Genomic DNA, 15,492 nt, shown 5'->3' with positions numbered 1-15,492 from the left:
ACTTTTTTAAACAAGACTTCAGGAATTCACCCACCTAAAGAAGCAAAAGTATTACCCATAAAAACTTAGGGCATTTATTTTATTAATAATATGCCCCAAAAGAGAAGAAAATGTATAACTATAGTTAATGTGCTTATTTTATGGTTGTTAAATCTGAATGCGCACCAATAATTAGAAGGGAAAAATTCCATGTTAGTGTTTTTTTTCCCCCAATTAAAAAAAAAAATGTTTTCTTTCATTATTGAGGGATTATTTATTCAGCAATTGTATGTTCTTTTTTTTTTTCTACTGTTCATTTACTTAGTTGTCTCTGTTTAGTTCTGTTTGTTTTTAGCTAACTCAGCTTAATGTATCAGTTTTTTTTCCCAATACTTTGATGCCTTTCTTGATATTTTAAACATCCTTTGTTTCCCTTTCTGCCTTTTTCTGGGAGGGCTGGATGGGAGACTAGTGAAATTCATAAGAGTTGTCATTTGAAGCTGGCATGTGCTAACACTCAAAGGAGAACTGAAAAGACTTTCAAAGGACACTTTCCCAGTAAACCGTAGAGAGTATTTTCTCCAAACTGTTATTAATGAATTCTCTTGAGGTGCTTAGTGAAAGACAAGAGTGAGTATGTAAGAATTAGTTTTCAGACTTCATGCCGCAGCTGTAAATTTAGCTGTCTTCGGGTAGAAGTGTCCACACTGTCTTTAATCTCTTCCGTCCTTATTAGTCAGGATGAATGTGCAAGTTGACGTTGTTTTCCATGATGCATTATGTCGTATCCTAAGTTTTGCAATGTGCATTTCTTATTCCTAAATGAATATAAGTAAGTATCGTCTAACTTTCTCCATTTCCACCTCAAATGTTGAAGCCTCTAAACCGATTAGGGACCTGCTTATAAGGTGTAATTGTTTGGAAACTCAGAGATGTCAAGGACTGCTAACATTTGGCTTAGGAACTGAGGGTGCCGGACAGGTGGTCAACACACTTTCTCTGTTTTATTTTATTTGCCTTCCTAGCTGTTTCTGCCTTCTTTTGGCCAAGGATATATTGTAATAATGTCTGAACTGTTTCCATTCACCTTTTTTTAAACACATGGCACTATGAATAATTTCAGCCAGATCATTTCTTTGTTTCTAGTTTTTGTGAAATAATTAACTTTATAGATTAAAGAAAAAAAAAACCTTAAAGTATAGCCGAAGTGTTCTATTATAGTGTCTAGTTGACCAATAACTTTAGCTAGTGATATACACAAAGTATAGCAATCAAAGAAATCAGAAATGGCCACTAACGTGAGCAAATATTCTTTTTTTTATACAGTGTGTAAAATTAAAATAAAATCAGTAGTTAAGGTATGGCATCGCAACATTTGTTTTGGTAGCTAAAATGTTCATCTCCTCCTTCCCTCCATCAATGATTAGTCTCTCTATGGCCCATAATTATGAGATGTCTGGGTTGAACTCTACTACTGCCTCATTCCTACTCTCAGATGCTGGTAATTTTATCTTAGAGCTCTGTACTCGTCACTACACCTTAAGTATATTCATGCACTTCATATTTACTGAGTGTGTAATGTGTACCTGACAGAGACGTGGATGCTAGAGGTTAACGATTACAGCCATGAGGCCGCTGCTCTCAGGGAGCTCACGTTCTGTGAGAGCAGACCAGCAGCCAGCAGACAAAACAGGCTAGCTTCCTAGTACTCCCTGCTGTGAGGATGCGGAACAGAGGGACGGGAGGGTCCGCCCGGTGGTGGGCATTGAGGCAGGAGAATGGCTGAGGAGGACCGGACTGCCGGCGGTCCTGCAGGTGAGAACCGAGCAAGGGCCGCCTAGGGGAAGCAGCGGCAGGTACAGGGGCCCTCAGGCAGACGTGCTTTTGGCCTGTTTGGCTGAGGTGTGGCACTGGGGGCCGTGCTTTGGTACGAGCTGAGATGAAGAGGAAGGTGGGGACAGATTGTTTGTGACTTTTAGGCCATGTTAATGGGTTTAGATTTTCTTCCAAGGGCAGTGGGAAGTTAGAGAAGGTAAAAAATAAAGGTGGTGTGGATTAGAGGGGTACTAGTGGAGAAAAGTGATTAAAACTGGTATGGATTTTGGAGCTAGAACTGCTTGGATCGGCTGATGGATTAGATATGGGGGTGGAAGGAAAATGAAAACCAGAGATTAACGAAGCACTGAAGCCTAATACACCTTCGAGAAATAGGGCAGCCTGGGGGAATAATTAGACCTGTGTGTGCACACGGGCAAGTGAGGGATGTAGAAAAAGAGCTGTATTTTGGACAAGTTACCTTCAAGGTGCCTATCATACGTATTCAAGTGCGGCGCCGAGCAGGGAGTTGAAGCTCCAGGGAAACCTTAGGGTTGGAGAGGGGTATCTGGACGTCATCAGCACGTGGATGGTATTTAGAGCTGTGCACTGTCCGGCAGCTGGGGAGACCGAGTGGTCAGAGAGGGCTTGGCATGGGCCATGGATTCGAGAGCTGCGTTGGTTACGTGGAGGCCGGCCCAGGGGGAGGGGCTGCAGCCTGGGAGGTGGGAAGGAAAACGGCAGAGGGGCCTCTCGGGAGGAGAACGTGTTTCAGGAAGCGTGGTGCTGAGAGGTGGAGGGCGAGAGGGAGGGGAGTGACCGCGGCTTTGGTGAGGAGCCGTTTCCGCGGAGCCGCGGGCCAGCTAGGTGGGCGCGGCTGAGTGTGCGCCGGAAGGTGAGGGGGCAGGGGCAGGGGATGCCCGCAGCGTTTCAGGAAGCTCTGTCCTCCAGGGCAGTAGGAGGTCGGGCGGCGTGTGCTTATCTGTGGTGGCGGCGTGTCCTTTCATGGAAGCTACTAGAGCATGTGCGCTTTAGGGTTCAGTAGAGCGGGAGAGGTGTCTGGGAGGAGAGAAAGGGTATCGCCGCAGGTGCAGTGTCCTTGCGAAGGCAGAGGGGTGGGGACCCAAAGGGAAAGGGTTGGCTGTAAATAGCGCGGGCGCTCGGCAGAAGGAAGGGCTGGCATTCGAGTACAGATGGCGGTCGGTTCTAGATTTGGGAGTGAATTGAGTAGCTCTGTTTTGTCCTCAGGTTATTTGAGAGACCTGTAAGTCAGTGCTTGTCAACCATTGGCTTCTGTGCTGGGTGACCCTTGTGAGGGCTGCCCTGTGCATTGCAGGTGCTCAGCAGGTCCTGGCCTCTGCTGCTCGATGCCGCTAGCGTACAGAGCCCGCCGCCACCCTCCAGCGTCTCCAGGGCATTGCCAGGTGTCCATGGGGGACGGAGTCACCCCTGCGTGAGAACCATTGGGCTAAGGTGAGGTTATCTGGTAAAATTAAGGAGAGTCAAGTGTGGTTTGGGGTTGGACCGAGCATTTCGGAAAGTCATCTTGAAGAATGGGAGAGGGAGTTTTACATACACGAACCGCTCCCTCTTTGTTCTGTGGACTTTATATCCTTTTCCTTTCTTCTAAAATGTTCTTCTTTCGTATTCTTTACTTAGTATTAGTTCTTGTTTGTCCCACATTCCTTTGGGTCTTCTGAAGTTCCTTTTGGTCTCTACTTTGGGAGGCAGTAGCTTGTGGAATGTATCAAGGGTACAGCATTTCTCAAAATGTAGAAGAAGGAAGTTTCATAAACTAAGCTCTTTTGACAGTACATCGGATACCTTGGAGGCAAGACTGTATATAAAAGCCAGATACACAAATAGTACTTGAGTGATGTTGTATATTTTACACATATTTTTGCTTTAAAATAGTAACAGTAATGCTCTCTAACTGCCACAAGATTTGGTTAAAGTAAAGAACGTTGGAGGGTAAAAGATACTAAATTTCAATGAACCTTTGGCTTTAATTACCTTCAGACTTTCTACATTTAATCTTTTTCTGAGGTTGGGGGTCTTCTTCAATTTTGAAGTTTAACTTTTATGTGATTCTCAATGGGTACGTTAATTCCTCGTGGGGTTGTCTTGGAAATTGGTAAGGAGCTTGCGTAAGGATAGATGTAATTATCCTCTGTTTCAAAAAATCTTCAAGTTTGAAAAATCTTTTAAAATGTCTGTTTTGATGTTTAAACAATCACTAAAGAAACGCAACTTTTGGGAGTAGAAGCTTTGGTTGTGTGTATATTCATTTGGATACTTGAGTCGTTGATGAAGAAATTTCCAGTCATTGGCGAGAATTCTCCCCAGTGCTTTTCCAGTCCTGTGTGGGAAGCACTGCTTAACGTTCTTTCCATTTTTCTGTAGTATATGTACAGTGTTTCTTTCATTACATTTTTTAGACAAAGATTGTGTATGTTGTTAAAACTATTGGTTGCAACTTGTTCTGTTTACCCGCACTCAAAAGTACTTTATGGATATCCATATACGCCTGTATGTTTTGCAGATGACTTTTAGAATCAGCATGGCAAAACACTCTACCCACTATTGGGATTTTGATAGGCAGTATATAGTTTTTATAGATTAATTTGGAGGGATTTGGTATTTACAGTCTTTTCATGTGGGAACGTGTGACTTTTCATTTATTTGGATCTTTTTTATATTCTGTATAGTTAACATAATTTTAAAATTGAGGCCATTAAGTTTTTCTTTTTTTAAAAAATGTATTTGTTTTTTATTTATTTTTGGCTGCATTGGGTCTTCGTTCCTGCGTGCAGTCTTTCTCTAGTTGTGGCGAGTGGGGGCCACTCTTCGTTGTGGTGCATGGGCCTCTCATTGCAGTGGCTTCTCTTGTTGCGGAGCACGGGCTCTAGGCGTGCGGGCTTCAGTATTTGTTGAGTGTGGGCTCAGTAGTTGTGGCTCACGGGCTCTAGAGTGCAGGCTCAGTAATTCTGGTGCTCCGCGGCATGTGGGATCTTCCTGGACCAGAGATCAAACCCGTGTCCCCTGCATTGGCAGGCGGACTCTTAACCACTGCACCACCAGGGAAGTCCTCTTAAGTTTTTCATAGTCTTAATTGCTATTGGAAAAATGCTATTTTTATTGTGCGCTGTGTGTCAAGGTTTGTATTTGTAGTGCTAAATTTGGGGTTTCCACATTTTTGTTCTTTTAGGCATTTGTCAATTAGAAATTCATAGATATTCATTGCTAGAGGTGTTTGTAGGTGAAAAAGGAAAAAAAAGAAAAACCTAAATTATTTTAGGAGAGTTGAATGTTTCTACTCTTCGTTAAGAGACCTTGTAAGTGGGATGTTGATACTAACTTGAGCTCTTAAAGTATTGATAGAACAAAATTGACCTGGCTACTAATTTGAGCCTTGGTGCTTAATCGCAATGACCAGTCACATTGGCGCTCCAGGCTTAATTTTCATATGCATACAATTAGGATAGTCACAAAGACTTGCTATTATACCCCAGTCCTATTTCATTAATGTATAGATTTTTTTATTTGAAAAGATTAATTAGAATTAATTTTCTAAGTTAAAGTACTAAATTTAAATGACTAATTTTAAGAAAATGTGGGTTGAATGCAAAGAAGTTTATGTTGACTGTTCTTTTAGGTATTTTAAAATATCTTGTTTCTAAAATACAAATCATACCTGTCGCTCTGCACAAAGCTGCATCACTGTTTTCCGTTGCCTTTAGGACAGAGGCCAGAATACCTAGCGTGACTCACGGTCCCTCAAACCTAATGCCTTTCCCTCCCTCACTCCACCTGCTTTCTCTCCCCTTTCCAAAAGCTCTAGTGAATCTATAGTTCGCTTCCTGCAGGTTTTTCAAAGTCTCCATGTATGTTCCTTCATTCTCTTCCCTCCTTCCCACTGTGTTATTCCGGCCCCAGTTTAGTGGCCCTGGCCCGTAGCTGCCTCTGCTTCACGGGCTTCCCCAGGACCATGTCGTCACGTCAGCTCAGCATTCACCTGCTGAAATTGCCTGTTTACTTGTCTGTCTGTCACTTCTTGAGGGCACAGACCATACCTGTCAGAGTCGATGATACATTTATAAGTGATATCCAGTCATGTTAAAATTTAAGTATAATTGTTAAGCAAATGGCTGTTTCATTAATATTTCTGTTGTTTCCTTTTGATCCTAGGACTGGGCCAACGCTAATGTCAGCAGACGGATCGAGGACACCGTATTGTACGGTTACTACAGTAAGTATATTTCCGTTTCATTGCCTGTCTGGGCTGCTCGCCAAAATGTAGAATAAAGCTACATATAGACTTTTTTTTTTAATTGGAGTATAGTTGCTTTACAATGTTGTGTTAGTTTCTGCTGTACAGCAAAGTGAATCAGCTATATGTAGACATACGTCCCCTCTTTTTTGGATTTCCTTCCCATTTAGGTCACCACAGGGCATTGAGTAGAGTTCCCTGTGCTATACAGTAGGTTCTCATTAGTTATCTGTTTTATACATTTTATTGTGTATGTGTCAATCCCATTCTCCCAGTTCATCCCAAGCCCCCTTTCCCGCCTTGGAATCCATACGTTTGTTCTCTACTTCTGTGTCTCTATTTCTGCTTTGCAAATAGGTTCATCTGTACCATTTTTCTAGATTCCACATATATGTGTTAATGTACGATATTTGTTTTTCTCTTTCTGACTTACTTCACTCTGTATGACAGTCTCTAGGTCCATCCACATCTCTACAAATGACCCTATTTTGTTCCTTTTTATGGCTGAGTAATATTCCATTATATATACATACCACATCTTCTTTATCCATTCATCTGTCGATGGGCGTTTAGGTTGCTACCATGGCTATTGTAAATAGTGCTGCAGTGAACATTGGGGTGCATGTATCCTTCGGAATTATGGTTTTCTCTGGGTATATGCCCAATAGTGGGATTGCTGGGTCATAATGTAGTTCTATTTTTAGTTTTTTAAGGAACCTTCATACTGTTCTCTGTAGTGGCTGTACCAGTTTATGTTCCCACAGTGTAGGAGGGTTCCCTTTTCTCCACACCCTCTCCAACATTTTTTTAAAAAATTTTTATTTATTTATTTATGGCTGTGTTGGGTCTTCGTTTCTGTGCGAGGGCTTTCTCTAGTTGCGGCGAGCGGGGGCCACTCTTCATCGCGGTGCATGGGCCTCTCACTGTCATGGCCTCTCTTGTTGCAGAACACAGGCTCCAGATGCGCAGGCTCAGTAGTTGTGGCTCACGGGCCCGGTTGCTCCGCGGCATGTGGGATCTTCCCAGACCAGGACTCGAACCCGTGTCCCCTGCATTGGCAGGCAGATTCTCAACCACTGCGCCACCAGGGAAGCCCTCCAGCATTTATTGTTTGTAGATTTTTTGATGATGGTCATTCTTATTGGTGTGCAGTGGTATGTCGTTGTAGTTTTGATTTGCATTTCTCTAATAGTTAGTGAAGTTGAGCATCTCTTCATGTGCCTCTTGGTCATTTGTATGTCTTCTTTGGAGAAATGTCTGTTTAGGTCTTCCACCCATTTTTGGATTGGGTTGTTTGTTTTTTTGATATTGAGCTGCATGAGCTGTTTGTATATTTGGGAGGTTAATCCCTTGTCAGTTGCTTCGTTTGCAAATATTTTCTCCCATTCTGAGGGTTGTCTTTTTGTCTTGTTTATGGCTTCCTTTTAATTCTGATATCACATTTGAGATGACTGTTTCAGCACCATGAATAAGTAGTGTAGAACTCATCTGGTCACCTGAAACTTCCGTTACATACTTTTTCATTTAGGTTCACTTTCAGCCCTTCTTTGTAGAGGTTCAGTCAAGTTCCCTTAAATCTCCACTCTCTTCCTCTGATACCATTGTTTGGTAACTTTTGTTACCACTTTCCCACTTGCACTCTTGATTTTGAAAATCTCAGTTTTCTAGAAATTTCTTCTAAGTATTGGCACTAGTACAGTGTACTGTCTGGGAGTTTGCAGCATCAGCCAGTTTAACCTGGGGGTCATGGTGGATTGGTGTGTTTTGTACTTTACAGAACCAATTAATCCAGGGGTGGTGGTGGATTGGCCCCTCCTTCCCTCCTTTCCTCTCTCTTCCTTCCCTAGTGTTGGATTAGAGAAGCTATTTATAATAGCCACCTAAATGTTTTCGAAATTGTCTCTTTGAATACATATGACTCGTGCTTTTATAAAAATGTGTAAGTGCTGAGTTAGGAAAGGGATGTCTTTTTTTTTTTTTTTCCAGCAATGAATCAAGAGGTTGAATAAAATTTCAGTAGGACACTGAAAAAAAAATCTATAGAAGTTTCTGTTGATGGGGTAAGTTTTTCAGGGGTTTCATTGGATTTTAACTTAGCTGCTTTGGCTCTAACTTTTGTCTCTTCTCCTGATCTGAAATCTACAGGACCTATGAAATTCCATTTCTTTGGTATAGATTTCAGAAATATTTTTATGGTATTTTAATATAGAATTTATTATTTCTAATGAATAAATTTAATATATATCATAAAATCTAGATTTGACCTGTTAAGTTAAAACTTTTGAAATGGTGGTATATTAAGCAAAATACAAACTTATTGGCAGGATATAAATCACTTCTTCAAAAACAGTTTTGTGAGGTGGGGCCTGTCTCCTATGTAACACTACAGTGTATTTATGCTGTAGAACATGTGACAAGATAAGCCAGCTTTTATCTTAGTGCAATCCAGGTTTATGAACCGTATCTTATCAATGAACCTAGAGGCTAGTGGATTGATCCATTGTAACCAAGGTTACAGAGACTTCTACACTGGAATGTTAATTCAGCAGTCTTTCCAGTTGGTTTCATAGAGAGAATTAAGCTTACAGGAAGTGATCTGTGATTATTTTTCTTAATCCTCCCAAGGATAGTGTGTTTCTAGTATCATTTTAAATGCATGGGAGAAAATTAATCATTATAAACAAGATGACTTAGGGATTTAGGGTTTGGTCCTCTGTATAACTTGGGTTGTAGTGAGAAATAATAACTGCCTTGGGATAGGATAGTTGAGTCACTGATCTAGGGAAGAAATCTGCATGAGAAGCCAAATTATGAACAGAAGGTTTCTTGATGACCACGGAATTGAAGCAAGAAGATTTAATTCAATAATATTGGTGGTTGTTGTCATAAAGTTAGTTACGTCCGTTTTAGCTGCGGCGGGTGGGCCTTTGGGTTTAACTCAGATCATGCCCTACAGCTAGGAGCCGTAGCCTCTGAGATGGTCGTTGTCCTCCAGCCCAGCCGTTTCCCGGAAATGCTGGGTGTTACCTGATTGCGTATTATTACATCCCCGATTGTGCACGCTGAGGACTAAGCAGACTCCAGAGAGTGCGGAGCACGGTTTTACGCGCGCCCTTCTGTGCGGCTCTGTACTCCACCTGGTCTCTGCTAACACATCGACGCGCGTCGCGTCCGTTGTCGGACCTTCCCAGGCACTGTGCAGGGCTTCCATATGCAACGCTGTCTTCGGTCTTCACGAACGTCGTTTTGTGGAGGTGCTTTCGACTTTTTACAGGTGACGAAATTGGACCTAGAGATGTTAAAGAGCACCTTGTTACTGAGTGATCTAGCCCAGAGTGGATATTATTTCCTAAGCTGGAGCTGCTTACCCTGAAGTCAGCTGCCTTTTAATAAATCGTTCTGGGAATGTTTGTTACCGCTGGGAATGCTTAGCCAGCCCTGAACCCCTGGGGCCGCTTCAGACATCATCTCGAGACCTTTTAAATAGTACGGAATGTAGATTACATCCGCAGAGATTCTGATTTACTTTGGCATTCAGTTAATATCACCACTATTCTTATCAGAGAGGTGTTTATGCATTGGAAGGATGTAAGACTCAGGGTGCTGGATTCAAGTTTTCCAAAAATTCCGGTTTTCTCTTGAGACCTCAGTTTTTATCATCAGTAACGAATACTGTTACTTATTTTCTTTAAAGTGACTGACAGACTCACTTTATTTATTTTTGAGAGAATCTGCCTAATACTCCAGTCTGGGTAGCTATAGTTTTTCTGTCCGTTGTTCTTTCAAGTGAAAATGATATTCTTTGAAAAAAAGTGCCTAGTATAGCTCACAACTGAAATAGCACAGGTGCTTCTCGCAAGTACACTGTATGTGTACGTCCCCAAACACAGAACACTAAAAAGACGTGCACTCAAGGGTGGACATCTCAGAATTATTTCTTCTTAGAGGGACTTTGCTGAATAAAAGTGCCCCCCGCTGGTGCGCGCTTGGAGGGTGAAGAGTATAGTAACTGCTAGTGGAAAGGGAAACAGCATCTTAACATTGTCATGAAAATAATTTCACATTGCGGATACCCTGCAAGGACCTTGCTGATCCTAAGGTCTCAAAACGACATTTTTAAGAAACTTCTGTTACGTTAATGGAACTTTGGGTGTTTCTTCTGGAAAGTTTGTGGAAGTGAGGCCTGCTGCTTCTACCCACTGGATATCCCCAGCTGTTGATCGGTTATTACCAGTCTTCATTAACTGAAGCTGCCTACAAAGGTACAGTTTCCTGGAGCTCGTGGAAGGCTGAGAGGGTAGAGTTTGTTTCTGCCCCTTTGCCCGGTACTCATGGGGACCCTGCACGCAGGAGGAGACTTCCTTATCTGAGGATGTTGTGCCCACCCCAGAAACACTTAAGGACTTGTTCTTTTTTCTCGTTCTGAAAGTTTTTGTTTGTTTCTTCATCTGTGTCTTCAAATTTCTTTGATATTTTCTTTGAAAAAGCATCTCTTGTCTGATGTTCTGGCTCTCAGTTCTGTTTTAATCTCATATTTGGACCTCTTATGAAATCTTTTATCTCTTCTGTATATGCTTAGCCTTTTATCTGAGCTCTATTTTTTTTCTTAAGTTTATTTATTTATTTATTTATTTATTTATTTATTTATTCATGGCTGTGCTGGGTCTTCGTTTCTGTGCGAGGGCTTTCTCCAGTTGCGGCAAGTGGGGGCCACTCTTCATCGCGGTGCACGGGCCTCTCACTATCGCGGCCTCTCTTGTTGCGGAGCACAGGCTCCAGACGCGCAGGCTCAGCAGTTGTGGCTCACGGCATAGTCGCTTCGCGGCATGTGGGATCTTCCCAGACCAGGGCCCGAACCCGTGTCCCCCGCATTGGCAGGCAGATTCTCAACCACTGCGCCACCGGGGAAGCCCCCGAGCTTTATTTTTGATTTCAAATTTATTTTTATCTTTAAATTCTTTCCTTTTATTTATTGTAATCTATTGTAAATGTTTATTCTGTTCTCTCTGACTATTCTTGAAATTTTTAGTTTTAATTCTTTCACCATCTACTTTAATTTCTTTTAAGTGAATTTTCCTTTTATTTAATCATTTTTCCTAACCCTTGTTTTGATTTTGTAGTGAGTGCAGGGGTTGTAGAGATGGGGAGCGCCCAAACCAAGAGCAGGGATTGTTCAAGGCTGTCGTGCTGGCTTGTCTGTAGTTGTCCTGTCACTTTCTTCCAGAGACCCTTTCTCCTCTTGATGCTGATTTTTCGGGCTGTCATTTTTCGTCTACATATAAATTGAGTCATATACTATGTATTGTTTTCTGTTTGGCCTCTTTAGTGCTCAGCATTACATTTGAGACTTATCGGTGTTGTTGTGGGTAACAGTACTTTGTCGATTCTCATTACTGTGTAATATTCCATTGTAACAGCATACCATCGTTTATCCATCCTCGTATTGATGATCAGCTGGGTTGTTCAGCTTTTGGCTATTTCAAATACTGCTGCTGTGAGGCTCTTGTATATATGTGTGTGGTGTGTGTATGTGTCTACGTATGCATATAGATAGACCCATACACACACATATATATATATATAAATATATACACTGCACTGTTTTTCATCGTATGGATAGTCTTTTTCAAATAATCCCAGGCAATTAGATACCTAGTACGTTGCTAACTTTTTGCTGTTCAGCAACTCTATAGTGAAAGTAGAAGACTGCGCCAAAGTGTGTGCGTATGTAGATGAGTTACGTTATGGAACTGAGGAAGAGTAAGATGGACCAAGAAGGTTTCAAGCTCCTCTTTCTATGCCAGGCATTTTAGGGCACCTAAGAGAGTTTTTAGGAAGTTTCTCCTCGCTCCCTATTGGTTAATCGCTGAAAACTTGTACAGTCACTTTGAAGTTAGTATCTAATTTGTGAAGAGTGCCGTGGGACCCTGAGGTCAGCTTAACTTCCCTCTGACTTCTCCGCCCGTGAGATGAGGCTGGAGTAGTGCCCCTTGGTCGCAGCAGGGGTGTGAGCAGTGTTAGTGCTGAGCAGGTGTTACTGCCGGGCAGACCTCTCTCGAACCTCATGTCCCTGTGTCCAGTGGTCCCTTTGTCAGTTTCTACCAAGGCGTTAACATCTCAAACTTAACATTTCTAGAACAGCTGATGCTCAATCTGTTATACTCTGTAAATTTCCTGGTTTCAGTGAACGGCAACTGGAAGAATAGAGTTGCTCAGGCCAGAAACCTTGGAGTCATCCTTGACTCTGTTTTTTCACACTGTATCACATATGGCAGTACATTCTCTTGTGTTTGACTTTCAGAATTTATCCATAATCTGGGAGTTCCCTGGTGGCCTGGTGGTTAGGATTTTGGGCTTTCACTGCTGTGGCCCCGGGTTCGATCCCTGGTTGGGGAACTGAGATCCTGCAAGCCATGCAGCATGGCAAAACAAAAACAAAAACAAAATTCATCCAGAATCTGACCACTTCTCACTGCTGTCTTAGTCAGTTGGGGCTGCTGTAACAAAAGCATCGTAGACTAGCTGGTTTCAGCAGCAAACATTTATTTCTCTGAGTTCTGGAGGCTGAGAAGTCCAGGATCAAGGTGCTGACGATCCGGTGTCTGGTGAGGACCTGCTTCCTGGTTTGCAGATGCCCGTCTTCTTGTTGTGTCCTGACATGGCAGAGAGAGAGAGAGAGCAAGCTCTCGTGTCCCTTCTTACAAGCACTACTCCCGTTCATGAGGGCTCCACTCTCGTGACCTAATTACCTCCCACCTTCAAACCCCAGCTCATTGGAGATTAGACTTCAGTGTATGAATTTTGGGGAAACACAGTTAGTCCATAACGCTGTATAAATGTGAAGGGATAATGGGTACTTCCATGTTGTTAAGGTTGCATGATCTGGGGTGTGACTTCACACATGGCCAAGTAAGAAGGTTGGCAGAGCCTCTCCCCAAAAAGCAATACAGAACTGACAGAAGAACAACTTCAGTGCTTTGGAAATCAACCAGATACAAGGCTCTTTGTACTTGCAAACTGGTAAGGACAGTGGTAGTGTGTAATGTTTTAGACTGGGTCTGTTGCCTCCCCTCTAACCAGCTCTCCCCTCTTCAGCCTGGTTATGTTCTGAACTGAATGAAGATAAAAATACAACATATCAAAATTTATGAAGTGCGGCTAAAGAAGTGCTCAGGGGATGACTTGCAGCTTTAAATTTCTCTTGAGAAAAGAAGTCTCAGTTGGGACTTCCCTGGTGGCGCAGTGGATAAGACTTCACACTCCCAATGCAGGGGGCCCGGGTTCGATCCCTGGTCAGGGAACTAGATCCTACACGCCACGGAGCAGCTAAGAGTTCGCATGCTGCAACTAAGGATCCTGCCTGCCGCAGCTAAGACCTGGTGCAACCAAATAAAAAACAACAAAAAAAAGTCATCTCAGTTGCCTAAACTGCTGCCTTATGAACTAGAGAAAGAAAAGCCAACTGAACTCTAAGCGAGCACAAGAAAGAAAATAAAGGTTAGAGGGAAATCAATGAAATAGAAATCACATATTATACACTGTGACAAAGTGGGATTCATCCCAAGAATGCAAGCAAGGTTGGTTTAATATCCCAAAATCAAGTCATGTAACATACCATATTAATGGAATAAAGGACAAAACCCACAATAGATACAAAATCTGAATACATATGAAAAAAAGCATGAATTTTACAAAATCCAGTATCCATTGCTGATAGCAGCTCTCAGCTGTCTGGTTACAGAAGGGAGCTTCCTCAACCTGGTAAAGGGCATCTGTGGATAACCTACTCCTGACAGGTGAAAGACTGAATGCTTTTCCTTTAAGATTAGGGACAAGGCAAGAGTGTGTGCTCTCACCAGTGCTGCTCCTGGGGGTTCTAGCCAGAGTAATAAGTCCATATATAAATAGATAAATAAAGGCATCCACACTGGAGAGGAAGAATTAAGACTCTTATTTTCTCAGCTGACATGAGATCCGATAGGTGCAAACTCTCAAGGAATTATATAAAGTCAAATAGAACCAATAAACAAGTTTATCAGGGCTACAGGATGCAAGATTAATATGAAAACTAGAAATCTACAATTCAAATGAAATGAAGGAAACAGTTCCATTCACAAAACATCAGAAGGAAAAAAAAAAACCTGAGAACACATTTAACGAAAGAAGTGTAAAACTTACACACTGAAAACTACAAAAAATTGTTGATAGAAATTAAAGATCTAAATAAATAGACATTTGTTATTAATGGATTTGAAAACATAATATTGTAAGGATGGCAGTTATAGCAATTTTCCCTCAAATTGACAGTGTTTTTCTTTTTTTTTCTTTTCTTTTTTTTTTTTTTAGAAATTGACAAATGGTTCCTGAAATTTACGTGGAAATGCAAAGGACCTAGAGCATCCAGAAACAATTTTGAAAAAGGATAATGTTAGAGAATTATACCATGAGATTTCAAAACTTACCATACAACACAATAAACAAGACAGTGTGATATTGAAGAGGGATAGGTACATAGAGCCATAGAATTCAGAGACCAGAGAAAAACCCTTACATGCATGATCAATTGATTCTAAACAGCTGTGGCAATTCAGTTTAATTCTTTTCAGTTTCAATAATTGTCGGGTGAATTGGATAACCACACGCCACAATAACAGCAGCAACATTGAGCCTTACCTGACATATACAAAAATTAACTCGGAAGTCGGAGACCTAAACTATACAAGTTTTTCTTTCTTTTTTTTTTAAACTGTAAAAGTTGAAAACGTCTAGAAGAAATTCAAGGACATACGTTCATGATGGGTTAGACAGAGAGTTCTTAGATATGACACAAAAGCTTTATTCATAAGAGAAACCTTGATAAATTCTACTTTATCAAAATTAAAAGCTTTGTCCTTCAAAAGACATAATTTAAAAAATGAAGGTAAGCCACAGACAAGGAGAAAATATTTACAAATCATGTATCTCATAAAGAGCTTGTATTCAGAATGGATAAACAGTTCTTACCAGTCACTAAGTATACAAACAGTTAAAAAATGAGCAAAATAAAAAAAAAAAAAATGAGCAAAATATTTGAGCATAACTTCATCAATAACGATCTCTAGGGACTTCCCTGGTGGCACGGTGGTTAAGAATCCGCCTGCCAATGCAGGGGACATGGGTTCGAGCCGTGGTCCGGGAAGATCCCACATGCCACGGAGCAACTAAGCCCGTGCTCTGCAACTACTGAGCCTGCGCTCTAGAGCCCGCGAGCCACAACTACTGAGCGCATGTGCCACAAGTACTGAAGCCCACGCGCCTAGATAGCCTGTGCTCCGCAGCAAGAGAAGCCACCGCAATGAGAAGCACGCGCACCGCAACTAGAGAAAGCCCACGTGCAGCAACAAAGACCCAACGCAGCCAAAAATAAATAAATAAATTTATTTTAAAAG

General features: G+C 41.7%; 1 protein-coding gene across 2 annotated transcripts in view; it reads left to right on the top strand.

Moving 5' to 3' along the window:
* The window catches only part of LMBRD1 (LMBR1 domain containing 1), a 123,234-nt gene that overhangs the window by 9,414 nt on the left and 98,328 nt on the right, over window positions 1-15,492 (top strand). For both annotated transcript variants that reach the window (XM_082405077.1, XM_082405078.1), the window contains exon 3: window positions 5,983-6,043. In XM_082405077.1, coding sequence (XP_082261203.1) covers window positions 5,983-6,043 — 61 coding nt within the window. The remainder of the gene's footprint in view (window positions 1-5,982; window positions 6,044-15,492) is intronic.

Source organism: Balaenoptera borealis (genome assembly GCF_965194805.1).
Source record: "Balaenoptera borealis genome assembly, chromosome: 9".
In the NCBI taxonomy this organism is placed as follows: Eukaryota; Metazoa; Chordata; class Mammalia; order Artiodactyla; family Balaenopteridae; genus Balaenoptera; species Balaenoptera borealis.
The sequence above is the reverse complement of the archived record's forward strand: the minus strand, read 5'-3'. Positions and strand labels throughout refer to the sequence as shown.